The sequence below is a fragment of the Lagopus muta genome, chromosome 6, assembly GCF_023343835.1.
Source record: "Lagopus muta isolate bLagMut1 chromosome 6, bLagMut1 primary, whole genome shotgun sequence".
Taxonomy (NCBI): domain Eukaryota; kingdom Metazoa; phylum Chordata; class Aves; order Galliformes; family Phasianidae; genus Lagopus; species Lagopus muta.
The window spans coordinates 10,283,119-10,311,091 of NC_064438.1; the positions used below are offsets into that span (position 1 = coordinate 10,283,119).

Below are 27,973 nucleotides of genomic sequence, written 5' to 3' on the forward strand. Positions count from 1 at the left end.
AACAAACAAAAAACAAAAAGCAATAAAACACTGAAGTATTGCCTAAATTCCTAATTGGAGTTTTCCAAGTCACAGACTGTCACAGATCACATTTAATACAAATACATATTTTTTCTCCTCTTGAGCTAAAGAATGACTACTTCCTAACAAATAGCCAGAATTCTCCATGGCTACTTTAGCTGTGACCTGTTTAAAAAGGATGATGAAGCACAGTCTATTCTAAGAGCATTTGATCACAGAATAGACTGCAAAAAATATCTATGCTTCTACAAACAATATGAAGAGACATGCTCAGCTGCTATATGTTGTCACTTATCTAGAAAACATTGAAACCAGAGCCACAATGTATTAGAAAACTAATTGCTGTTTGCTTAACCAAGATCAATAACATTTAGGCATCTTGTGTCTTTCGATTCTTATTTACAAGCACTCAAAATCACATGCGTTAGGGCCTACCAAGTTAGGACATATGCAATTGCTGTGGTGAGTTAGGCTGATATCTTTATTTGCTACAACACTGAAGCCTATTTCAATCACATGCCTGGTGATATCAGCTGTATTTCAGAAATTGTGGTGTCTGTATTGATCCCCCAGTTTGAGCACAAACAGATAAGTTTCAGTTCCTCATGCTTCAATCCACTAGAGAATGCCTAGTGCACATAAGATTTATAGCTAAGAAAACACAACAAAAGATAACTTTACTTTGAATTTGTATTATTCTCATTACTATCAAATTCAAGTAAATGATGCCTTTATCAGGCCAGATTTGTTGAACGTGACTAAAAAATAGTTCCTTTGCCACTAAAAATAGGTAATTTCCATAGATGTCCACAACATTTTACGTAAATGAAGCAGCACACACTGTTCCCCATAAGAAGAGAGTGAGCAATGATAGACAATAACCACTGACCCATTGGCAGTCAAAAACACTGCACAGTCACAAACAGAACTGAGCAGTGATGCCTTACTCATGAAGCTGTCCAAGTGCTTGTTTAAGCTTTCTGAGCTGATGGAAAAAATGCAAATACACAGTTTGCTATTTCATATGGGTAATTACTTAAACTAAGCACTACAAGACACAAAGGGTTATTACCATCAGAAAAGAATCAGGGATGGCCATTCAAGAGCCAGTCTTCTTCATAACAATGCCTGTGCCTCTTTGTGTTGTTGGGACACACTAGTCTTGGGTACCTCCCCACTTTTCCCATATGGAAACATTGCACTTATTACATTTAATTGTCACGTTCCACATATTTCACTGATTTCCCATCAGACAGAAGAGCCTTCCCAGTCCCCTCTGCCTGCTCACTTGGTGAAAGGCTCTCAGCTGCCAGAAATAACACGTGAGAATCAGAGCTTTGCTCTCAGGTGGCTAAGAACTTCACCTGAATTGTACATCAATCATATGGCATCAAGACAGTAGGTCACTTCTGTGAGAATACACATACATATCTACATCACTAAATAAAAAACCCTTAACTTTTGTTGTATCCTTTAAAATGACTCTCAGCTCCATAGTGATGTAATGAATATTCTCAACCTTTTTATTTCAAAGTCTAGTTTTGGATAACAAAATCTTAGAAAAAAAAAATCCTCAGATCTTTAGAATTAATAATATAACTTTGCACAGATGTAAATGGAATAAAAATGTAATGTAGATGTATAATTTATATTCAAAATATAGATTTATGGTCACTCTTATATTGTGGGGAAGATATACTTAGTTCTAATTGTGTTTCTAAAAACATGAACTGAGTGATTACTCCTTTTTTTCCCCCTCTCTGGGGGAAAATGCGTTCCCAAAAAAGTGAAGTGTTAATAATGCTGATTTCATCATTGCTTCCCAAATTTGAAAGACACTTTAACATGAATTTAATTAAAATTCTCATCATACTGGCTTTCTGAAGAGATGGTTATTTCAAATTCAGACTCATCACTACACTACAGCTTTTACTTTTTTCAGTAGATCTCCAGCAAAAATATCTGATACCTTTATACTTGTCAAGTCACTTAAAAAATTACTTCATCTTCATCTTACTTCATCTTTTATCTTACTTGATCCCATGGTTGTCATCAGCACTATCAACCTTGATATGTTTGTGGTCTTGGCTTCCATTACTGTTTTTGTTTCTAAGCACTCCTGTATTACACCTTTCAGAGAATGACTCAGATCCTTTCCCACCATCTGCCTCTAGGTAGCAATCCTTCAGACTTCTGCTCGTCTTTCCCCTGGACTCCTCTATCAGCTATCTAGCCTACAGATGTTGATCTGCTGTTATGGACTTGCCTCTGGTATATGTCCCATGAGTTGAGAAAGTCCCTCCCTTTCCTGTATCTACATGTTACAAAGCACACTAAGGTTCTGTTTCAAACCCAATTAAGGTTATAATAGAAATAGGATTATCCACAGAAAATACATGCATGACAGCGGGCCACAGTACCCCTTCTGAAGTCAGCATAGCACATACTTTTTGATAAATGGATGGTAAACAGCAGTGACAACTTCCTTTCAATAGCATTGTTCCAAGAGCCTAACATCTGCTCATGTGGTATCACCCACCAAGAAAAGGAGCCTAAGTTTCCATCAGGTGAATTTGTCTGACTTTTCAGTCTAAACAGATTACAGGCAACATAAAATTTGCTCAACACAAAAACAAGTGTTGGATTTGGTTCCAGTATTCTGCATGGACATAACTGCTTTCATATTATTTTGGCCAAGTTATAAAAACTCTTTCAGGCTACATCTTGGAATGTACATGTTTTTTATAAGAGATTCAAACGCCATAACAGTAGTAGGGAAGGAACATGGGAGGAGTAAGAAAGATGGCACATGCTAAACTATAGAAGACTTTCTTTACAACCACAAAAACTGTCATCTAGTATCTTCTTACGTTCGTGTTCTGAATTACAGGAGCTCTGTTGTGGTATAATATGTAAAAGTTCTTTCAGGAAAATACTAAAGTACAGCTCCTCTTGCTTCATTTTATGACTCATTGCAACTATCCATTCATCCTGCCCTCCTCATTCAGATCAAGACTTCAAGTAGTCAATTGTCCCTACAGAATAAGGTGGGGAAGACAGCAACAGGAAAGATACAATAGAAAATCTTACATGAAACATTCACCTTGCCCAGCCTTGTCGTTAATCCCAGTCCTTGTTTTAGTGCACACAACGCCTTTCTGCACAGCAGCAAGCTCTGCACTACTCCTCTGGTCTCTAGGAGGGTTTTTTCATTCTCCCATAGGCCTGATTAGCCCCTCACTCTTCTCTGCCTCGGTGCAGCATGCTGCCAACTCCCTGTTCTACATTTCTCACTTGCTGTACCACACAGCCTGGCAGCTTTTCTTGCTATGTAAATGCAGTACCTCAACAGGGTAAAAGAAAACTTAGCTTAGTTTTTTCCAAAGGATCTATTTTCAAAGCGCCCAGATTGTAAGCCTAAACTCAGCATTGGAAAAACATTAAACTAAAATAAAAGCTAACAGCAAAGAAACAAGTGGCAAAACCAAATTCAAGAACTCTATGGTCCTGGATGATGCAGGGGATGTCAGCATCTGGGCTGATTTTGTAGGCAGTCCCAAGGGAAAAGCCGGAGAGCCTCTTGAATTTCTTCTTTTACTGGCACCATATCAACACTATAAAGCTACTGCCAGACATGGTTACAGCACTCAAATTCTGTACCAACATGGGTTTACTTTGGAGCAAGCATATGCTATTGTCTCTTGCACTTTCTTATCTTGAGGATGCCTTATATAATAAGAACCACTTAGAAGTTAGGAATCCTTAGCTGATATATTTGACAGATGATTCCTCAGTATTACCGTGTAAGTACATGAAGATATAGCGCTGACCACAGAAATATTTCCAAATCTCATGTAGGAAATAATTCAGCATTAAAGTAGGACTGGCTGCTGACACATGTAAAGACAACTCGGAAATTAGGTTTATTTTTTATTTTTTAATGCCATGGGACTAGGCTACTGCAATTAATCATACAGGAGTTATTCAATTTCTTGAATGTAATAAGTGAGTTACTCAAATCGTTAATATATTTGAAATATAGGCATTGTTTGAAAACAGCAAATGAACCTTCAACAAATAAATATTAGTGTTGAAATGTAAAAGCAAAATGAAGCAACGTTACATGGCTCAGCAGCCTCCCAAAAATTAGCCTTTTTGCTTCAATCAACTTAACAGCAGGTAGGAAAATGGCCTCCTTACTAAAGGCAGGATTTCTTGACCCGTAATTCTGCTGGCCCCATAGCTTTTGTCTTTAATTATTCCAGAGAGAGGCATTTCAACTATTTGCTGGCAGTGATTCTGCAACACTAATAACCTACTGCCTTCCTGGAGGAGGTAACCTCACCTGCGACAGCAGCAAAGACTGAAGGGAAAAATCACACTGCTGGATGAAGCCTGAAGCAGAGTCCTTGCTAGCTCTATGCCTGCTTGCATCAGAGACTAGAGGTGAAAGAGAAATGGCTCAAGAATCACCAGGGTGTTCATTTATGGCCTCTGAGAAAACAGCTGTGCCATGACAATGATGGAAGAAATAATTCTGGATGTTTTTCTCATATTCCCAGGGAGCCACATGCAAATACTCTCTGTGCTCACATATATTTGCAGTTCTTATTTTCTGTCCCCCTCCCCAGAGCATGGATCTGTTGCAGAAATCTTTTAGCATGGATGTTCCTATAGTGCAAAAAGCAACAGAATTCAATCCCACAGTTATTTCTTGCCCAGAATAGAATTAAAATGTTAAATAGTAAAAGCACAGATAAGAGCACTGTTAAAAATAATGCATCTAAGCCTAGGCTAGGAGCAGTTTGCTATAACAGGCTCGTTAATATTAGACATTTCTTGAGCTGAAGCAACAGAAGCAGAGGCAGTGAGCGAACCAGCTGCTCCTAAATGTGCCATTATCCTGAGAGCCTTATCTGATAGACACAGGTACAAAATAATTTTACTTCACACACTGAGATGTGATGAAGGATAATACCATACTAAAAATTACCACTCATATTGCTTGTTACTGAGCTTGGATCCCCAGGTGTGTAGTACCCCTGGAGATCGCCTCGTCCGACTCCTTCTGTCCAGCAGAAGCTGTTGCAGCAGGTTGTCCAAGGCCATGTTTTGAGTACTTTCAAAGATAGAGACTCCACAACCTCTCTGGGCAACCTGCAACACTGTCAGACTGCCTTCAGATTAAAAATAAATACATAAATAAATAAAGCCAGCATATAATCCATGCAGTTTTAGCTGTGGCAACTGCTGCAAAGCTCGCTGTGCCAAACTGGAGCAGCTGAGGCTCAGGATGACTTCTTACTGTGTTTTAGAACTCTGAATAGGAAAACATTACACTATTTTCTCCTGGCTTTTAAACACAAAGCAAGACAATCCATGTTTTTGCTGTTTTGGGGCTTGTTTCCACTCCAACCCCTTCCCCACCCATCCCCTGTAAGAGCTCTCTGATGATGGATTGAGATGGGTTGAGATCCTCACATACCAGGTTCCAGAAGATCTGTCAAGCGATATTTCTTTTTCCAGCTTCTTTCATCCAGCACTGTTTCTCTTTCTGTCCAGTGCTTTCAACACATCACAATCCTGCTTTCTATTCTGGATGCACAGTATTCAGTCTTTTAGCTAGTGTTTAACACTGGAGATCCTAACATCTTCTCAAAGTACTTTCCACCATTCCAGGCCACAAATCATGCCTGTTCCTTTGAAGAGAGCAGGATTTGGTCCTCCTCTAAGAGTGGTACTTAAGCAAACATCTTTCCCCTCAGCAAAATTACCCACACTATGATGCGTTCCCCTCTTTTTTTCTGTTATATTCAATGTGAATTCCGCTGTTAGGGACAGCATAGCCCATATACTTCTCAGTAAAAAAGCAGCTTCTGCAGAAAGTTTGCTAATTCACAGAATCACAGAATTGTCCAGGTTGGAAAGGACCTCTCCAGAAGCCATCTGGTCCAACCTTTTGCTCAAGCGGGGAGACCCAGAGCAGACTGCCCAGGACCACATCCAGACAGCTTTTGAAGATCTCCAAGGAAGGAGACTCCACAACCTTCTCTGGTAAGCAAACACACTTCATGATTAGATATCAACAAGAGCTTAAGGCTGACACTGGGAGTAGAACACATGAAAGGATTTCAAAATACAAACAACTCTGAAAAACAAGGAGCCAGAACAGAGATGCTTTACCTGGCACTGCTGAATCTTTCACTGTCCATAGCTTTCATGTATCTTCTCCAACTCATTTATTGGCTCTTCATGTCTGAAGAATTGACTTATTTATGTATTATTGTTTACATGCATATTCCCAGGTAGGATTCTCAACAGTTCCAACAATAATTTCAGTGGCAATTTTATGGGAAACAGCGTCTCCTTTCTTGAAGTCTGGATTGCTGCAAGAAAACTGCTGTGTGAATACCATTCACATGTATTGGTCTCTAAGCCATTTCACTGCCTCATGTACTTGGTTAGAACATGACTTCATGTTTACTCATGCAGCTCTTTTCACCTCAAAGGGATTACATCAGCAAATGCTAGAAGCACTGATCTCTGGGGTGCTTCTCTGTTTCCACGAAAGCCATGGAAACACAAACAGTGTAAAGTGTGAAACACAGTGAGAACAGCACAACAGTTGTGCGGCCCCAGACCAAGGGTCCACATGGCTCAGTATCCTGTGTGAAGCCATGTGCTGGCACTTGGAGAAAAACATCATAATCCTTAAAAAAAAGTATCCTACTTCCTCCAGTCTTCGAGGATCCTCAGTTAAGGGCATTCCCTGAATCAAACACTTGAATCCGTATAAAACCTCTGGCATCCACAGCTTTTCATGACAAGGAGCTACACATCTGTTGCCTGCTGTGCAAAAATCTATTTCCTTCTGCTTATTTTTGACCATGTTATCACATCAGCTTCATTTGATGCCTTCCATTTCTTGCACCAGAAATGAATTTGAGACTTAAGAAGACACTAAAAATGGGAGGAAACAGAAAAGCTACTCATCCCTGGGGTTTTATTTTTTAACAAGAAGAGATGAAATCAGTTAATTATTTGTTTTCAACTATTTGAAAACAAGTACCTATATACAAGTATTAATGTCTTAAACCACCATGGGAAACAAATTAGAAATGAAATTTCCCTTCAGCTTCTCAAGCTGAAGATTGGACAGTAAGTTGTTTTAACAGAGGAGTCCCAAAAAAAACCCAAATGTAACATTACAGCCTTTCCAAGTGCCAGGCCATGGGTTCAGTGCCGACAAGAAGACTGACACTTTTTGGCCCCAAAGAAGCTCTTCCTTCTCTTCCCTCACCAGAAGTTCAGTGGGCTTTACAGATAGGAATGCCATAAACACATACATGCATTGAGCTGCATCGTTGTTTTCTAACTGGTTCCTTCAGCTGCCTCGTGACTGCATCATGAAACCGAAGTCTGCTGGAAAGAGTGGCAAATGCTCCAGCTAAAAACTTTCTGGCAGTGCATTCTGTCTGTTCGGACAAATGCTGTTTATTTCAACTACAAGAATAAATGACTTTTTTTCTACTTTAATCTAGAGCATTGTGGGAGGACTTGAAGACATAAAGAGTTTCAAAACATGGATATTTCAGTATAGTATTTCAGTATGGCATCTCAAGACTTCCAACAGACAATTGGCACCACATTTTCTTCTCCAGCATTAGCAATTCTCAGCACAGAATGTGGTTTCAGGGTATTTGTAAAGGTGGTCCAAAACAGCTCCTTCGTGCATTCCATGCCAGCAGGAAAGCAAGTTTGGACACATTCTCCCACATGCTAAATATCAGGCAAAATGTTGGTAAAATATCTGCTCTGTTGTGCTCCCAGTTCTCGACTGTGAGCCACACTGATATTTTAAAATGTATTTGTACAGACAGGGGCTTGACTTCTTCAGCTGCCCTTACAAGAAGTCTCCACACACTGTGTGAGCTTCACAGTCAGACCACAGACAAATTGGGATATTTAGACGGATGCAAAGATCCCACATATGGAAGCCTAAAAAGGCGAGTGTTGGTAAGCTGCTGAATAAATCTTGTTTGCAGTTAAACTGAAATGTTGACATAAGTAATTCTTATTTCTCATGGAGATTTACAAAAAAATAAACAACAGCCAGGTGCTTCTGCGGTTTTTGCTGGGAAGCCTAAGGCAAATCATCATAAAATGCCCTGGGGGAGCAAACAATGCTCTTCCTTTGGCTCACTTCAACCAGACAAAGCATTTGCTTTTCCACTTTGCCTTTTTAAAAATCTGATATTTGTCTGTGTCTGCAGAGCACACACACACACACTGTTGCAAAATGTCAAGTAACTCTAAACTGTAAACATAAGAGATTCTGATATACAGGCACCTCACAGCCGTCCTCTAAATCTCTTTCACACGAGGTGATCCGAGCTCACAGATTACTGATCCAACACACCTCCATGTTACATTTCCAGGATAGGGAGAAACCATAATGCTGTGCAAGAAAGGAGCCCTCATTTATTTTGCTTTCATATGCCACAACCCTCTCACAATACAACATGGAGCTACAGCCGTGCTGGGATTTGTGCCACAGCTGGCTGCGTTTTCCTAATGAAGTAGTCAACAGTGCATTTTAGAAGGACTGTCATCACATATTTTTCCTAAAGAAAAATGAGGGGGTTAGGATTTCATGGATCTGGTAAGAGGAATGAAAGCCTTCCTCAGCATCTCATGCATAACATACTTGTAGGAGGGGCCTCAAAGAGTTTCAGTAGACGTGATCAAGAAAAGGGTGATAATTTTTGTCCCCAATATGTGATAAAAAATAATATTTCATCAATCCTCAACACCAATTCAAATATCCAGTATATGTAAGTCTTGAAATCCAGAGCTATATGGCCAACTGTAAATTCATACAGATATTTTACAAAAGCATAAGGATAAATATTAACAATCGTCATTTTAAGAATAAAATTTTTCTTTTATATGTGACTTGGATAAATACAATTGACATATAATGTGAAGAGGAAAGAAAACTGTAAGCTGAAACTGATTGGGAATAATTTTTCATGTCAGAAATTCCAGTTCATCTAGGAACTGATTTTAAAGAAGAATTGGAAGCACTAAACTTAGGACTCCAAAGAATCTTATTTCAAGCACCAGCAAGTCATTTTGACTTGCATTCTGAACTCCATATAAATCAAAACAAGTCATTTTGACAGTGTTCTGTCAAGACTATTAGCAGTAATTAATCTATTCCCAGGAAACGTTTCAATTTCAGCAGGAAATGAGACCTGTCAAGGTTGTTGATGGCTCTAGCAGAAGCACTGCAAGAAAGAGCTCTCCTCCCTCAGAGGCCTTGTGTGACCATTTCTGTATGTTTATGAAAAAAGTACTTCATCTGTCTGCACTGCAGCATGCAATTTACTGCTGTGGTTAGCAGTGGATGGATTTTGTATTATATACACCAGTTTGTAAAAGTCAGCATTGTAGAGAAGAAACTTAAATTCATCTTGGAGTAATGTTAATATCTGCAGCACTCATATGTTCAGAACCCAGACTTCCAAGGAAAGCTAGACAGAAGCAACAGTCCCAGCAATGTTGGAAAACAAACCCAAAAACCTTCTAATTACCTTAAATTCCCAAGGACTGGCCATTCCTAAATTGTTATGACTCTCTTTTCAGGCTTACAAGAAAATTGTTATGACTCTTTTCAGGCTTACATTTGTCTGCCGCCCAGATTTTCAACACAAATGTTGAGGACAGACATAGATGCAGTCAGATACTTTGTGCTTATTGAGACAGATCATGATGAAGGCTTATGATTTCCAGCTTAGATTCTTAAAAAGTAACAGTTCCTTTCTTTGCAGCCCTATGCATCAAATCGTTCTTTCCAACACACAAAACATATTCTGTTGAATTCATCACACAACATTTGCTTTGTGTAATAACCTTCATTACCCATCTATTTTTTTTTGGCCTAGGAGATCCCTTGCAGATAGGACTTAGGAAGTCCTTCTAAAAGTTTAACTTGGACTCCCTCCTGCTCTGGCTTCAACCAGCTTCTCTGCCCTCCATTTTACACCATAATCCCTAGCTTCCCCAGTAGAGATTGCAGTAGTCCCCACTGCTACATCACCATAGCCATAGATTCAAGAGATGCATCTGAAACTCTTCCATTTGGAGAAGAGAAAGCTCAGAGGGGATCTCATCACTGTTTATAATACTAAAGCCACTGGATTGGACTAATTTGGAGATGTACAGCACTATAATAAGGGGCAACAGGCACAAACTGCAACATGGGAAGTTTCATACTGAGAAACTTGGTGACAGACCACTAGAGTAGCAGGCAGCCATCAGCCAGGCCTGACTGTTCCTCAGCATTCTCCTCTCCATCAAGTAACCGAGTACTGCCTGAATTTATAATAGGTTTCTCTGTCCAGCACAGAATTTTTCACTTTAGAGTTTGCTGTGCTGCATCACCTGTTGTTTCCCAGTTACGCTGCATTCTCCCATGCTGTCCCCAGCCTGCATCTTTCCAGCACATGCCTGTAAAGATTAAGGCTTAGTAGAGCCTCCAGTGTGATGGAGGCCTTGGAGTTTTAAGACATGGCCTTAACTCATCATTTTCTAGTTAGAGCTGAAGGCAGTTGCCTAGGCAACAACTCTGATTCATCAGCAGTGAATTGTCAGGGCAACCACCTCTGGCCAAGCCTGGGATGCACTGAACAGCACTGCTGTGGAGCAGAACAGCTGCCAGGCACGGAGAGCTGCCCCCAGAAACTGCAAGTTAAAAGGTAAAATCTGCTGGAAGATCTGTTTGCTAAGCCAAAGACAGATAGTTTGCCTTTGTCCATCCCAGATGAAAGGAGTATCACTATTCCACGTAATGAAAGAAAAATATTTTGAAATGTCTGGCCAGGAAAGAAATTGTATCTCAGCATAATATGTATCCCCGTAACATGGCCACATAGAGACCCTTCAGTGGTTTGTACGCAACATCCTTTGCTTGCACCATGACTGCTTTTTGGGAGACATCACTGATGCAACATGGGAAGAAGCTCACTCTTCTTCATGAAGAATTCACTCTCTGTTCAATATTTTTTCCACCGTGCTTCCTTTTGTGCAGAGCAGAATGTTTCTCAATATAGCAGGTCTCAGGAAGAAATATCACCACCATGCTAGCAGCCTTCTTCTTTTTGCTCCTGAAAACTTGGCCTCCAGGGAGGAGGGGAAGGCCTGCTATGTCATCAGTCGCTGTGTCTTTCACATACCTTGTCCTCGAAAGAACAGCAATTAATCCAGAGTCCTCCAAAAAGCAGAAGCAGCACACCATCATGCTTTGACATGACTGCATAAATGTGACATAGTTGGACAAAAAGACTTTTTATTCCCCCTCCTACAAGAGCCTCAGGGAATTCATCTTCCCTTCAGTAACTGCAATCTGCATAAAGCTATTTTTTGCCATAGGTACTCAGTGCTGTATGATTTAGCACTTTGGAGTAACACTTAGTCCTGCTGATGACAGCAGCTGTGGGGCTTCCACATAGAATAGCCCCAAAAAGGGGAACATATAGGAAAACTGCCCAGGATTGGCTTCACCAAAGCTTTGTGATTGCTGGCAAGTGAAAGGATTGTCCGCTTTCTGCTGTCCTGTTTGCTAACAGGGAAGTGCTGAGCAGTGTCAGTGACAGCTGTGACACATGCTGAGGGTTGGGCTGGCTCTTCCAGCCCAGCAAGTTGCCAAAGACACAGACTGCATTTCTCACAGTGCAGGCTCCAGGAGATGAGATCCAATTTCCAGACGAATGCAGTGCTTTGCGATGACTGTCTTCAGCCAGCAAGTACAAATAAGGTACAGTTATTCAACTAAATAGAGCTTTAAAATTGTTGTCATCAAAAGTATGAAGGAATGGTGCCTTGTACACCCATCAAGGCAGCTAAGCATGGTACATAATGGCAAGTAGAGGAGAAGAGAACCTGCGTGGAGTTTGAGGCAGGGGAGCTACAAAAGCCAAATGCACTAATAGCCCATTTGGGAGGAGAGCCCCTATTCCCACTCCCCTTTGATGACAAATGTTTTCACGATGAGCATGAATGACATGAATGGCATCTACACCGCTGCTTGCTTTGCATGGCAGCCTATTACCAATGCCTTATCTGTTCATGCTTTACTTTGGAAGGAAAACATGAGTTAAAAGCAGCTCATCTTCCGCAGACCTTCCAGCTGATACTTCTTTTTGAGAGTAAGCCCTTCTGTACTGACAGAGACCACATTCCCTTGGAGCAGAGAAACTATCCAAAGACTAGCATTTACAAAGAAAGAGCCCTGCTATGCATACATAGTTTACCATTTTCTGCAAAAGAGGGCACCTGAAAACAAGTTTCCCATCTCTAACAGCACATACAGCATAAGAAGGAAGCAAACAATGTGACCAGCACAATCCCAAGAGCTAAGAGATGCTTCCTTCCACCAAAGGCTGCCTTGCCTGGAGAGCTTGTGCAACCTATGGCACATAGCACCAGCATCACGCTGTTGGTTAGTTGCAACTAAGAAGCCTTAGTATTTCAGTTTAAACTTAAAAAATGAGGTATGCCCAGACAATTGACTCCCCTCAGCCCCCACGTACCCCAGTAACAGGAGACAGCAAACACAAACTGGCTTTTTTGAGCCCTATCAACACAGACAACCACACTCTCGCACCCATTGCAATGGAAATATTCCCAAGTATGGTGCTGTCTGGCTGCTACTCCACTGTTGCACAAGCAAAGCGTTCAGCACTGCCAAGCTGCACTCACTCCACAACCACCACAAGGAAATGCTGCTTCAAAATATGATTAATACCTCAACAAAACAGCTCACATTGCTCTGGCCAACTGTCAGCTAATACACTAGTGAGACAGCACAGATTTGATTCAGAAGGCAAATGACTCCTCCACATGACAGCTCAGCCAGGAGCTAAACCAAGCACACAGCTGTGGTCTACCTTCACTGTCCCCAGCCTTGTCCACTGCTGAGACACACAATAACAATGCCTGTTTTTCCTGACTGTCCATTGCCAAAAATGAAACAACAGTAAAAACCAGTAAGAAAAGGCCAGACAATGAAGTAGGACAGAAAAGGAATAAAAAGGATGGGGCTTGAAGTAGTTGGAAGAAAACAAAGCATCTTCCTAATCTTCATGTATTTCTTTCTGCACTAAAACCTTTTCAGACTGAAGGATGAGAATATGATTTTGGACAAAAATATTCATCCAGTGGGCCTGAAAGTTTTCTAGGATACGTAGAGGACATCAGAAGAATCTCATCAGAGGTATATAATTCACAGCTACAGGACGTGCAGGATGGTAGAGATAGCCCAGAGCACGCTGACAGCTCACGGGGAGCACCACAGAGGGAACTTATTTGCAAACATCCAATTCTAGAGTCTTCTCATCTTCTGATGTCTGATAAGAAATATTCTTTCCATGCCTGGGCAAGTGAGATGTCCACATCTTCACTCAAGCCTCTGCTCTCAGTACCAGAAGAGGAGAATCCAAGCTCCCTCCTCTCAACAGCATTTCAAGAAGTCAGTGAAGCAGCAAGGCTCCACTGCCCGCTTAGCCATCACTGCCACTGTTTCTCCCAAGCCCTGCACAAGGCCAATCACTTCTCCACAGAGTTCTGCTGTTCTCCCTTTAGGCACCACAGCCTCCCCCAATGCCTCTCTGCTGGCAGCACATGAGATGCTCCTTGGGATTTCCTGAACAGGCATGCTCCCAAGTGCAATTAGCAGCAAACACCATTAATGGTCTGTAGACTGGCTTGATTTCAGCTTATAGAGACTCTCTTGTTTTTATTTACTCTCATACATGCTGACAAATGCTCTCCTGGGATAAGCATCTCCCAGGCTTTACTTGTTTGCTGCGTTTGCCATAGCATCCCTTCTGCCTCCTTTGTAGCAAGAAGCTACAGAGCTGTAAGTGGATTTTTTTTGGCAGCTGACACCACTTCTGATGCAAAACATCAGTCAACTGCAAAACCAAACTCTTACTGAATCACCTTCAGGCAATACAGCCATCATTTCCCTGATGCTTCTTTGACGCATCCTTGTATTCCTCCAAAGGGGGAGGTTGGGCAAAGAGGGCAAGATGCAGGCTGCACATGCATGACCACCAGCAGGCATCTCCCTCACCTCAAAGGAGTTCAGCTTGCTCTCAGGTCCCATCCAGCTCAGGAGGGACAAGTTCCCCACACAGGTACCTGCACCCACAGTTTGAATTGTGCTGAGAGCATAGCTGCAGTGAAGAGACAATGTGTAAAGTTTAGTCCTACAGTGGTTAAAATACCCCCCAAAATAAACATGCAAACATATATAAATTTAGCAGAGGGTGTGACCAGAGCCCAAGGCCTCTCAGCAGCACATCACAGGCTCTTCAGTCTGTACAGCTAGATCACGATGGAGAGCAACATCAGCAACAGAAGTCCCTAAAATACAGTAATGCTTCTTGTCTCTTCAGCAATGTTCTGTTTTATATGATGAGAGTATTTTTCTTTTTGGAGTGTGAATCCAGGACATAACAGCTCAAAGAGGGACTAGATAACAGGAATTGGTCACTGCAGTTCAATCACTACTTCTGTTCCTTACCATCTTCCCCAGAATGGTAATACTCTACCATGTGAGTCCCACAGGTAGAGGAGCTAACAAATGTACTGTGTGTGAAGCCAACTACAACTGTGGCTTTTGACGATTCCAAATCATGTTGTGGAAACCTATTAGATGTGATATAATCTGATTTACACTCGAGGAAAGCCAAAATAGAAAGTTATACAATTGTATAGTCATAATATTCATTTATATTCATATGGGTTTTTAGTACTTTCCTTTTTTTGTTCTTATTTCTGCCTCCTTTTCAGTAAGGGGGAAAAGCTTAATGCTCATCATCATTCTTTAATTTGTGAAAGATATTACAAATACAATTTGGGATGGCCTCAGGTGCCTGAAAGAAGTTTCCATGAATTGGAGCCTCCAGCGCTTGTAAGCACATCTGGGGCCAAGGTGGGAAGCACGAAGCTGCAGTTAAATGTCAGCCTGAATTTAAATGAATCAGAAAAGCTGTGGTGAGACGTCCCCCTGGCACCTTTGCTCTTCTCTCACCTTTTCCAGCAGAGCTGAGTGGCAAAGCACAAAGTTGTGCACGAAGTTCAAGCAAAGGTGAACCTTAACTGAGCTGAACAAGCATTTAAGAACAGCCTCACTGTCACAGTCAGTGGAATTTTAGTACCTACTTGAATATTTCATTGTACAGGGATGGATTTTTCAATTATCTCAAACTTAATAAAATCAAATGACTTACAGACATGCATCTGTCTTCTGCAGATAGATGCTGATGGTACACATGGACAGAAGCCAGGTAATATTAGAATATTTTTCGCATGATATCTACACCACCTTAAAAGCCTGAATCTTGGATGCTTCAGAAAGGGATTATAAAAGGGCTCCTATATTGTTCTCTGCTATGTAATTAGTTGTATCACCCCCTCCTCCTTGTCTATTCTTATCTAAGTCACCTACCCTCCCTTTCCAACTACCTACACAAGAATGGAAAAGAAAACTTACTTAGTAAGAAAAAAATTGTTTGTTTTCAACTCTGATATACATTATTTCATTTACTGTACACAGAATTCAGAATTTGTTATTTGGCTGCACCATGACCAAGATAACAGCAAAAAAAGTAAATTCAGAAGGGGTAGCTGTAGAAAATGAGCAATCATAGAATCATGGAATGGCCTGGGTTGAAAAGAACCACAATGATCATCTAATTTCAACCCCCCTGCCATGTGCACGGTTGCCAACCACCAGACCAGGCTGCCCAGAGCCACACAGTCACATGGTAAGGAAGTCAGAGACCTGCAAATGGCTCTGCTGCAACATCATACCACTACTGGAGGCACTGTTCAACACATAGAAATAATAAAAACACAAAAATAGTAGCAGCTGTTCTTTGGGGCAAAGTCTGGACAAAACCATCTAAGAAGGTAATTGGTAAACTAATCATCTCTGCAATATTGTTCTTGGCATGATGCATAAAATTCACAGAAGAAGGACTCAGGCTCATATTTCCAATCACTCAGACAATCCCACAGGGTTATGGGCTGCAAGCTAAGTGAAAGAGGCATTTGTACTAGAAAGACAGTTGTCAACGCAGGAGACTCAGGCTGAGTCAAAGATAAATGCATGGCTTCCTCTAATGTCCCAACATACTCCATTCTTACATTTGGCTTTTAATTCAGCATCTTACTAGCATTGTGTTAGCAAAACGATAGCACAATCAGCACAACAAAAAAGCATCGCTGCAGCGGATAAGAAGAACAAATGCTTCTGGTTTTGCAGATATATCAACTTAACTGCATTTAAAAAAAAAACAACCAGTCCATATAAACTTTCCAGTGAACGAATGCAATGTACAGATGACACATTGGTAAGGATGCCATACTGAACAAAACAGAGTTTGGTCACCACATCTAAGCTTCAACTGCATGCAGTGGCACACTCATGTTCAGTCTGGACACTCCGAGCCCCAGTCTGCCTAAAAAGATGCTTGCTAGACCAATTTCCACTGCAGCACAGCACTGCTGGTGTTTCACTTTGCCTTACAGGCAGCCCATAGCTGATGCCCAAGGAGATGATACATACTGTGAGAATGTCTCTGCCTTCCCACTTTGCTTCCCAAGCAAGAGATGGAGTATTTGCATTTAATGATATCATATTTAAGATGATTTATTTAATAATCCCTGCCATCAGGCTGAAGATCTGCTCTAGGAGCTCCAGAAATCATGAACAGAAAGAGCTATATTGGTGTTGCTTGCGCCAGGAGACTGTGGAAGCAATGAATCTTCACAGACAGTGCAATTTAGACAGCAACAAATATAGCAGTATAGTACTATGGTTGCTTATTTTTCATATGAGGAAACAAACAATGTCTGTACAGTAAAATACTCTTCCAAAAACAAGAGGACAATGGGAGCAAAAGCTCTGGCTTATATCAACTCTGGAACATCAACTCAGTTCCAATTTAAGGCCACTTCTTGTTTTTTGGTCCACGGTTCCCCTTCTTGGTAGATATATTCTAGGCAAGACTACACTGACTTGACTCAGTTCAACTGTTGTTTGGTTTGTTTTTTTTTTAAATCATTTTATGTTTGCAAATGCATGAATGAAAATAGCCCAGCAACTGACATGAACATCTTTGACTGTAGTATCCAACATCCCTTGCTTCAAGGTAATCCTCTTATAGTGATTAGCAGCAGAACAGAAGGGTTGCAAGGAGGGACTTAACAGGCTTTGGCCTCAGCTGGGGTTCATAGCCCAGACCGGCTCCTGCGCTTCCCACGTCAGTGGCCCAAATTGAATTTCAAAATCCCCATTAATTAATACATTTAAGGGGTTGCTAGGTAGAAGAGAATTAAAACAAGACATGCAAGAGAGAAAATGTAGCTTATGTGGTGTGCGTTCAAGATCACAGAATCACAGAATTGTAGGGGTTGGAAGGGACCTCCAGAGATCATCGAGTCCAACCCCCCTGCCAAAGCAGGTTCCCTACAGCAGGTCGCACATGTAGGCACAGGTAGATGAAAGGAGAGAAACTTCAGGGTCAAGAGGGCAGATATGTGGTTACTGGAAAAAGGTGATAATATGTTTATGTTCACCAAAGAATACAACTAGGAAGCAAACTACAGCCCTCTTCCAACACTATGTTTGTTTCGGTACAAACATCTGCTGTAGCCTGGATTAAAATCCAGAGCTGTTTCAAGCATGGTGTGCCATGCAAGCAGTCACCCTGAGTACCTTACAAGCCTTTTTTCACACCACATGTTGGGATCCAGATCCAGTCCCACTGCTGCTCAGCTCCATCTCAGTATTTACCTATTACTCACTCATCTCTAGCAAGACAAGACTATAAACTCTGTATTATTTAGAAGACTTCATCTTCAGAAATCTGCACTGAGCAAGCTATTTGCTCTTTTGAGGTTCATTTAGAGCCGATTAAACCATCTAAATCCACTGACGACATACATCATGCTTGGTAGCTAACAGTACTTTGCATGTGCATAAAAGCCAACTCACTTGCTCTGTAGTGAGACCAAGCAGCTGCTTAATAATCAATAGCTACTGATTTGCCTACTGGTCATTCTCTTTATTTCCTCCTTTAAATTTATCTGTGCCTTCCAAAAAGTTAGTTCAGGTCTGAATGCACTGTTTCATGATACAGATAATTAAATGCTGAAAATCAGATCACAACTGTTTGATCCCCTTATGAAATCCAAGTTTCACCAAGTTATCTTAAAGCAGCAAATTTAACTTGGGAAGGCCCATACAGCTGTTCTTCAATTATACCTCACATGGGAGAAAGAAAAAATAGTTACTTAAAAATCAAGAGAGGAATAAAGTAGAAACAGAGCTTTACTATTAGGAACCAGAGCTTCCCTGTGCAGACTCTCAGAGAAGCACAGCAGCCCCAGCTATCCAAGAAGCACCTTGACTTCCATCCCTGCTACAGAGGACCAACAGTGGCCATGCAAGTTCCCTGTCTTCTGGTGGAATTCTAGGTGACAGCTCTACCAAAACCTCTATGATCGTACATAAAAAGCCACAAGAAGCACAGCAGGAGTCTGCACAGAAAATGTTTCTATGGGATTTTTGGACAGAATTTTCATTTGGACAAAATTTAACTTCAATAAATATGTTTTGAAGGATTGTCCGTAAACTCTGTGAAGACAGGAGTGAGTCTAAGTAGGCATGCAAAATTAACAAAGGTTGTATCAATAGTTAAACATTAATATCAATGCCATCAGTTCCCTGAAGGGCTACCAGGAACTTCTCCATCCTGCAAAACATAGCTGTTTGCATTCAGAGTCAGCAAAACGCAAAGAATGGGGGAGGATGCTGCTGTTGGTACACGAAACCACCAGATTTCAAAATGAACCAGACTTCCAAACCAGAAGAGCCCTTTCTCTGAATTAATCATATCTAAGCATGACTGAAAGACTCTTGCTGCACACTGTCTCTCTAGGAACCCATAACTGGTGCAGGAATTGGAACTGATAGCAAATAATTGGGTGTTTGACTAGCAGTTGGTCAGAGTAACATGACCAAAACGTAAGAGAACCAATGGACTAACTGTAGGAAAACAGATGTCACTGTTCCTCCAGCCAACCTGCCATACTTCTCTTGGATGTCTGCCATCCTGACTGCTGCGTACGGCACCGTTTGGTAACCACCTGTGGGACCCCTCCATCTTAGCCATTGTCAGTGGTCCCTGTTTTATTCAGTGGCTTCAGCACTGTTTCCTTGTTCTTGGGATAAAATATCTCCTGACTCATTTCTAACTCTTCTTTCAGGTGCAGGGGTTCCAAGCCCAGCCTCTGTTTACTGATTTGGCCTGACTCAAAAATCCCAATTCACTTTCTGAGACTAAAGCATGGTCTATCTCTTGTTCCTTTCCTTCTAATTTAGACTGCAGAATTCTTTCCTCATCTTTAGTGCATCAGACAAAGCTGTGTGAAGATGCTCATTGGCCCTATGCCTCATTGACCCTATAACACATTCACCAAGTCCTGTATGGACCTATTTATTTCCCCTCTCCTTGAATGTTCAAAAACCCCTATTATTGAGCTACCATCAGTGTAACTCCTAACACAGCACACATCACAGCTTTTCCCTTTCCCAGCCACATTCTCCACTTCTTAGCAAAGGTTACAATGATTTCTGCTAACAAAAGTTATAACAATTTCTGACTGTTTTCTTTTTCTTGCCTTACATCTTGTGGTATCAAAAAGCACTCTTGCAGAACATACAAAAAGAGGGAAGGGGAAGTAATAAAACCTACCAAATTATACCAGAACAGTGTTTCTTATGGCATTTCACATAGCATTCACATTTCATTTATGACTACCTATTGCCCTTATTACCCTGAGGAAATGCAGGAGTCATCTTCATGGCTCAAGAAAAATCCTGAACACGGGTTTTAAGCATATAACTGAAGGAAACATTAGAGGTTTTATAGACACCTACAAACATGTTGTAAAAATATATGTACATTTCATTTCTATTTTTTCTCTTCATGTTCTACTAGAAATCATCACTGAATTTGTTAATGAGAGCTTGCTAATGAACTCTCCAAGCAGGAAGGAAATGGGATGTCAGCCTGAAGCTGAAGCAGTTTGCTGCACTGCCCTTTACTCTTCACATTCAGAGACCATAGCGCTTACGCCATGACTTCACAAAGAAAGTAAAACATTCATTTTCATAGCATTCCTTTTTAAAAATAGTTTCAACTTGAAAGTTCCTGCAAGGCTGCCAAAACAGAGGGACCAAAATACATTTCTGTCTTGGTACTAGTGTTACAGCTAAATACATAGGGATATCTGAAAGTTCACACACTTCTTCATTCTACAGGTATATTATGCACTTATCTGTATGTTTCATCATCTAGCATAAGGATATTTTGAAGGCTTTAGAGAACTAAAAGTTTCAGAGAAGAAAACAACAATTTTGTACATGACCATCACGTTTTTCCTCTTTAAAGTTACCAACTTAAGGTTACCAACTATAAAATGGAATGTTTCCCCCCCTCAACATCTATCAATTTCCATCAGCTCTCAGAGTTTTTACTCTCCATCCTTAAAATTCTCCCACTGATCTGTTCTACTAATCACTGGCTTTGGCACACAGCCACTCCAGGCTCCAGTTCAACACTCTGCTCTTTCAATTGGAAATCCCAATTCTTTACATACTACACATTTATTCCCTGTGCCTTCAACATTTTCCCCAGATGGTGCGTATATTTCCCTGCTGCATGAAACATTTGGATAATGGTTTTTTTCTTCAGTCATTTATTTGTCCTGAAAAAAGCTCCTCCTTTTCTTTAGTGTCTGCTAGTTTCCTCCATCATACTTAGTCTTCTCTGTTAAAGATAACCTCCTGTTGCCCCCACCCTCACCAGTGCTAACCATCTCCATTTCATTTCTCCTTACTTAGCAAAACACTGTATTGCGTACCTGAGCAAACATCCTCCAATCAGACAGTCCTTACAATTGGTTGAAATGGTTATTAATAACATCTTTCAGGCCAAGGTTCAGGAGAAACAACTCCAGCTTCTTCTCTGCAAACAGAAGCCATCTGTGTACTCCTCCATGCCACCCACAGCCTGTGCCCGTCTTCCATCAGTTGCAGGCTCCTGCATCCGCTTTGGCAACCATCCCCACCATGCCCACTAACCCATATCCCTCAGTGCCACATCTGCATGGTTCTTGAGCACCTCCAGGAATGACAACTCCACAACCTCCCTGGGCAGCCCATTGCAGTGTATTACCACTCTTTCTGAGAATAAATTTTTCCTAGTATCCAACCCAAGAAGGATGTGTGTGAACGCACCTGCAGATCCTCCATAGTGTTTTGACTCGTGGATGAAAATAAATTTCCCCAATTTCTCCTATGTAAATGATATTATGACACTGTGGGGAAAAAAAAAAAAGAAAAAAAAAAAGCCAACTAAAAATATCCCAGATTTCCAGCAAACTAAATGTACAACACTGGTTGATAAATGTAAGTTAATCAGCTATGTGGACATTTTATTCTGTTCTCATTTTGGGACTTACTGGATTTCCTCCCTTCTTTCATTCTGTAGAACTTCACTTCTTGCCCCATCAGGTGCTTTGACCAATGGCTGCACCCATTAAGGTACCTTTGTCCAGGAGAAAAACCTGTGTGGACACAAGATGGCAGAGGAGAAAAGGGTGGTGGTGTTCAAGACAAGGAAACATCAAGCATTCACCCACTGGGTGCCAAGTCCTGCTTCATTTGTGGGGAAGGACTGAGCTTCCTTCCTGAGCACACAAATTCTTGCTGAATTTAGGTCCTGAGAAGACCTGAAGAGTCAGGGGGACTGGAAATGGAGCTACAGTCAGGCTTTGATGTAGGAGCAGCAGTACTGGAAACTGTACAGAAAGGGATATTGTCTAACTTCTAAGAAATGCGTTACCTTCTCCGAAGAACAAACAGAGAAAGTGCTGTCAAGAGCAGTTCAGGGCATCGTATGCCTCCAGATTCTGGGAGCAGGTCAGTGGATGAGGCTTGAGCTGGCTCTGCTGCAAGTAGAATGAGGAGCTGCTCTGCTCTTCCATGTAGTCAAAGCATGCTCACTACAGCAAGCACAGGGAGGTAAGAGGCATACCTGCTTCATGATTTCAGAGATGATACTTCAAAGAAGAATTAGTTTCCTTAAGAAAGCCTTTTTGAATGGGAGTTTATAGGACATCTCCTATTTACTCCTTGAGGACAGCGTGCCCCAGAAAAGATTAAGGTAGAGGAGCTGAAAGCCCTGAAAAATTAGATCTAAGATTGAAACTCTTCAACATCACAACCTAAACACACAGTAACAGCTTTTCAACACAAGGTAAAAAAAGGCAGAACAGAAATAGCAGCTTCAAAAGGGAGCTATGAGCAATGCTGATATCCAGGATAGAGCAAAGAGAGATCAATGGAAGAAAGTCTTCAGCTGCCTTCAGGAGTTGAAACATTCCAGGAGTAAGCTTACTAAAAGGTACTTCCAATTGCTGGTGGAGAAAACCTCCATTAATCACAATGAGATGATTTGTTAATTGTTCCTCTTGCAACAAATGTAGGCATCAGAAGGCAACAACTGTAAGGTAACTAAGGGTATTAGCACAGTGCTGTAAACAGACTTTATACAGAAAAGATTCCATAGGTAAGACCTATGCTGAATGGTTGGCCCATGTCATTCCACTGAGCTTTCACTCAGGAGAAACGTATACTGAATAGAAATGAGTAGCAGCTGTCCAGGAAATACTATCTCACTGAGAGCAGAGGTATAAGAGCAGCATTATTTCACACCAGGAATTTGCGGGCTGCCACCAGGAGTCCTGAGTGCTTCCAGCACTTTGAAATATCAACAGTTTTTGTCCAAATTGCTGCCTGGTCACTGCTTTCATCCATTGGGGTTCAGAGTGATGAGAAAATCATCACAGCACAGAGATGGGAGGAAGGTACAGACCTTATGTTATGCCTAACATAGTGTTGGCCTTCAGGAAGATAACAGTGAGATGTGGGGATGCCATACTCACTGATTAGGAGCATTTTTTGTGCTGTACCTGTTTCTCTTGCACACTCACGCTAATACAGCTTTGGGGATTAGAATAATAGTAAGAAAAAAAGCAAAAAAAAAAATCCAATGACTTTCCTATACTGAAAAGAGAACTTGAGGTGAAATTTTTTATCTGGTCTCTCCTAATTGTTTATGTTGTGTATATCTCTTCACCTGACACAACTACTTAACCCTAACCCCACCCCAATTACAATTAACTACAAGAATTTGTTCTCTGAAAGAGTGGCCAGGCATTGGAATGGGCCGCCCAAGGAGGCAGTTGAGTCACCATCCTTGGATGGGTTCAAGAACTGTGGAGATGCAGGGACACATTTCAGTGAGGAGATGTTAGGGACACATTTTAGTGGGCAGTTTGATGGTAGGTGGACGGCTGGACTAAACGGTCTTTGGGATCTTTTTCAACTTAATGAATACAACTGCAACTGCAGTTCTCAGCACTAACAGGTCATTGCTCAGACTGCCTAACCAGGACGCCAGGAGGACTGGCTGTACCAACCCCCCAACCGTGTGCTGTGCCCACCTCTTACACAACAGCAAAGCACTGTTGCCAATTGCCTCAGCTTTGGGCCCAGTCATTGTTGGAGAATCCTGAAATGCTCTACCACAAACCATCTGCCCCAGGAACAGATGTGACATATTGTGGCTTCTGTTGACAGCACTGCCATTGTAGCAGTCCCCTCTCCTATGCCATACAGGGAGAATCTGCATGTCATCCTCCTAGCCTGAGACCAATGTGTTGCAACATCAAGAAAAACAGAAGTAAGTCTAAGAAAGGAGAGATTCCAGATGTCATTCAGTCACAACCAATGCTCGTTATTACCGAAGTGTGTTTCTGCCAACAGAAAGATCCCCCCAGCTCTGTCCCTGTTTAGTGAGGCCAAGGAAGAGGCACTGATGGCGCTCTGATCACAAGCAGCAGCAGTCAGGGTTCAGATGAAAAAAGGTTACTGCCTCCTCCTGTCATAGGCCTGGGCATGAGCGGGGTGTGGGAGGACAGTGCCAACGTGTGAGAACAACTTTGCAGTATTTTTTTTAGCAAGGGAAGGCTGTCAGGAAAAGCAACAATTCATTCCTCAGCCTCCCAACACAGGCAACTGAAAATAATACGTATTATACAGCCATCGGTTTGCATGGCTTGGATTTATTGTGAACATTTTCATAAACTGGAAATTAGCTGCTAATAAACCATGCTGGAGGCTGAAATCCGTACGTATTTCTGCTGAGGCAATGCACAGAAAACAAGTGCAACTCTCTGGGTGGATGCACGAGTCATAAATCCCCACACCAGGGATTGTGGGCGGCACTGAATACAGGTTTAAGCCCAGAAAACACTTCCAAAGGTCATTTCTTCAGAATATTTTGGTGGCTTGCAGGAGTGATTCAGTCAGATGGTAACAATGCATCTGACTCCATTTCAGCTGTAACACACAGACACACAAAAAGAGTACCAAGTTTGCTCCCTTTCACCCAGCTCGGAGGAACTGTCAGTCACCACCATGAATCACACAGAATCAAACCTGCTGGTGCAAGGATTGTTCCCCAGGAGAGGAGGAACACCTGGCTACACAACACGGCACGGATATGCCACCTGCCTCAGCACTACACCTGGCACAGCTCTGTGTGCACAGACCACACGCAGCCTTCCCAGCAGCTCTGCTTGGCACTGCCACTGTGCAGCCACGATCCTTTCCCAAACACGAGTTTGGATTCATAGCAAGCACCCAGGTGCCAGCTCTGAGCCATAGCTACTAGAGATCACCTCTCTGCAAGTCTGAGCATCGCTCTGTTCATCCCTACGAGCACACTGAGCTGGACATAACCCCGGTAGGGCCAAAGCAGTACCCAAACAACAACAAAAATTGGGATGGACGGTACCTGTTGTAACTCCACCTGCTGTAAGACATGGTCCTGTTGCTGCCGACTCCATCCATCTCCGGCTCGCTACGGCACGCCCAGCATCCCCGGCCTCCCGCGGGCACCGGGCAGGGCTCCGCGCTGCTGGGAGGGAGGCAGGCCGGGTGCCGCCGGCCTTGCGCAGTGGGGCCAAAATCCAGCGCCTGCTTCGCCTTGAGTTGTGCGTGCACGGAGCAAACCACTGCCGCGCAGAGGAGGGACGCAGGTAGGAGCGGGGAGCTCCCGGGGACGGACCCCGTCCCACGATGCTCTCGGCCGCCTGCAGGCAGGAGGGCCTCAGGTAACGAACTGGAGCGGCGGTGCTAAGCGGCTTAAGAGATATTCGGCGGAGCTGCGCTTGCGAGAGGCAGCTTGCACGTCTCCTGCTCCGGCACACGCTTCTTTTTTTTTTTTTTTTTTTTATTTATTTATTCTGGTTGCCACAGCTACGGGCCCATCGCGCTGACATCAGCCATCTCCCAGCCCGCTGCCGTCCCTGGGTCTTTCCAGCAGGATCCTTCAGGCAGACAGCAATCAGCCTTTTCTCACTCGCCACAGCTCCCGCAGGAAGAAGCCCCCAACCCTGGGGCTGGCTGTGTGAGACGCAACGCATGGCCCTCTCCTATGCTCATCCCCAGCTGCCTGGGTTGTTTTTTTTTATGTGAGATTTTCTCAGAATCAGATCAAGTATTTCCATCCATTTTAACTACTCCATGCTGATGTCAGGGCAAACCGCTCTAGTGTCTGACCTATCACAGAATGGCCAAGGTTGGAAAGGACCTCAAGGATCATGAATCTCCAACCTCCCTGCCACATGCAGGGCCACCAACCTCCCCATTTAATACAAGACCTGGCTGCCCAGGGCCCCATCCAATCTGGCCTTGAACACCTCCAGGGACGGACCTAGTGGGTGGCAACCCTGCCCACAGCATGGGGTTGGAACTAAATGATCGTTGAGGTCCCTTCCAACGCAAGCCATTCTGTGATTCTATGATTGCATGTGGTCAGGATGCCATCATTTTGCATCCCACTATTATGGTTTTGCAGTACCAGAGATAAAGGGGAATGCTCCCCGGGTGTCACAAACAGCCAGGTCCAGAATGCTTTCCCTTCAAAGCTGCGTGGAGGGCAGCAGACTGAAAGGAATGGCCACAGCACCACGGAACCTGTTTCAAGCTGAAAGGCATTCATAGACATAGGATACACACTTAGTCATTCACTGTTCAGTTCACTGAGTTCATGTTAAACCCTCTTTCTCCTTAAATTTGCCACAAGTATTTTTATTTCCAGTTTTTATTTTGAGAAGGTGGATGGGTTGAGCCCATAGCTCTTTCCTGGCAAGCTAATAGAACCAGTCTAAGAGCTTTTTCATGCTCCATATCAAACCTTCACTAAGTATTCTTTGACAGCCAACAGTGAGAGGCTTCTCATTTCATCAGCTCCCCACCGGGGCTCATTGCCACTGCACTCTCAGACAGAGCAAGTACTACACTGAGCAAGAACACTGCCTTGAGACACTGAAATTACCACAGACATTAAACAGGCAACAGAGCTGAGGCAGACAGACTGTGTCCCTGACCTTCCGTGCTGGTGTACGCCATGCTGCAAAGGAGTGGAAAACTACCTGCTGAGTCACTGGATGATGCTGAACATCTTCAACAACAAGTCAAAAAACCCAGCAGAGAACAGCTTCAGGTTGGGTGTTCTTGAAGTAATATGAGGTGGAAGCACGTATTTGGGGCACAGAAAGTTTCCCAGCAAAACACTGTGCCCATGACCAACCACCTCTCAGAGGAGATGCAGCTACAGGTGATGCTCTTTGTACAGCACAGCCAGCAGGTGAGCTCTGAAGGACAGACAGACCTCTGTGTCTGTCTAACAGGAAAGGGAGCTGAGACAAACCCAAAACTTGGGTCAGTGTGCCCAGTGGAGGGCTGGGACTGTGCTCCCCAACACAGGGCTCCAGGCTCTGTCACTCCACACTGCTCTGACTGCTTTCCATCCACAGACAAAGCAGTTCCTCAATAAGATTATGACTCCCTCCACCGTTAATTCGTAGTGACGCAAAGGGATTTGTCTATGCCCTCAGGGCTGCTGTCTGGATGGGACAATGCTCAGCAGGTAGACAGTCTAGAGCTACTCAGTCTCTCTTCTGGCACATGTAGGAATTGAGAGCCTCAGTCATTTGTATGCACCATTTCTTGCTTCTGCAGCTAGCAGTCCTTGACCTCAAGCAATACAAGGTGCTGTGTGTCAGCAGTGACAGCCAAGAGGACATCTCTGTACCCATCTGCTATCTCAAAATGAGCGAGAGACACCTGAGAAGAAATGCTACACCGTTCTTGGGGGGCTGCAAGGTACACTGTATCCTTACCTAGCCATAAGGAGGCAACACACCACAGGGATGGGCAGAGGAGGCTCCAGAAACCTCACACCTACGTCAGGGGCGCCACAAAGCAGTGCCCTAGATAGTATAATATTTTCTATTGAGGAATTAAAGGAGGGGTGCTGCTGTTTGGTTTTTCACATGCCAAAACAAAAGCTCATCAAATTGGGCTTAACGATTTTATCTGAAAAATTGAGCATATAGAGTGTTAAGAGCCTCAAACCATTGTATCCAGCATATTTCTGTATTTAATCTATCTTTCAAAGGCTAATAGTGCTTCTAAAGATTCCTTACTACAATCATTACAATTTTAGTTTCTTTCTAATGTAATAAACAACTTCATGCCACAGTCCCAAAGTACCTTACAGAGGAGTCAGCATCATTAAATCTTACAGAAAGGAAGTTGCAGCACTATGACTTTCCCAACAGCCACCAAGAAACAATGGGCAGATGTGTATATACACTGCCTGTCAGTGTCCCACAGAGGACTGCATGCTGCTTTTATCCATTTATACAGTCCTAATTGCTACAGCAGCCCTGTACT

At 42.6% G+C, this 27,973-nt stretch overlaps 1 protein-coding gene across 3 annotated transcripts in view; it reads right to left on the reverse strand.

Annotated features, from left to right (window-relative positions):
- The window catches only part of TUB (TUB bipartite transcription factor), a 135,502-nt gene extending 110,107 nt beyond the window's left edge, over positions 1 to 25,395 (reverse strand). For 2 of the 3 annotated variants that reach the window (XM_048950033.1, XM_048950032.1), the window contains exon 1: positions 25,026 to 25,392. In XM_048950033.1, coding sequence (XP_048805990.1) covers positions 25,026 to 25,081 — 56 coding nt within the window. In that variant the 5' untranslated portion in view covers positions 25,082 to 25,392. Of the gene's footprint in view, positions 1 to 25,025 lie in introns of all 3 variants that reach the window. The other variant, XM_048950031.1, reaches the window with a different exon arrangement.
- Positions 25,396 to 27,973: the final 2,578 nt, after the last annotated feature.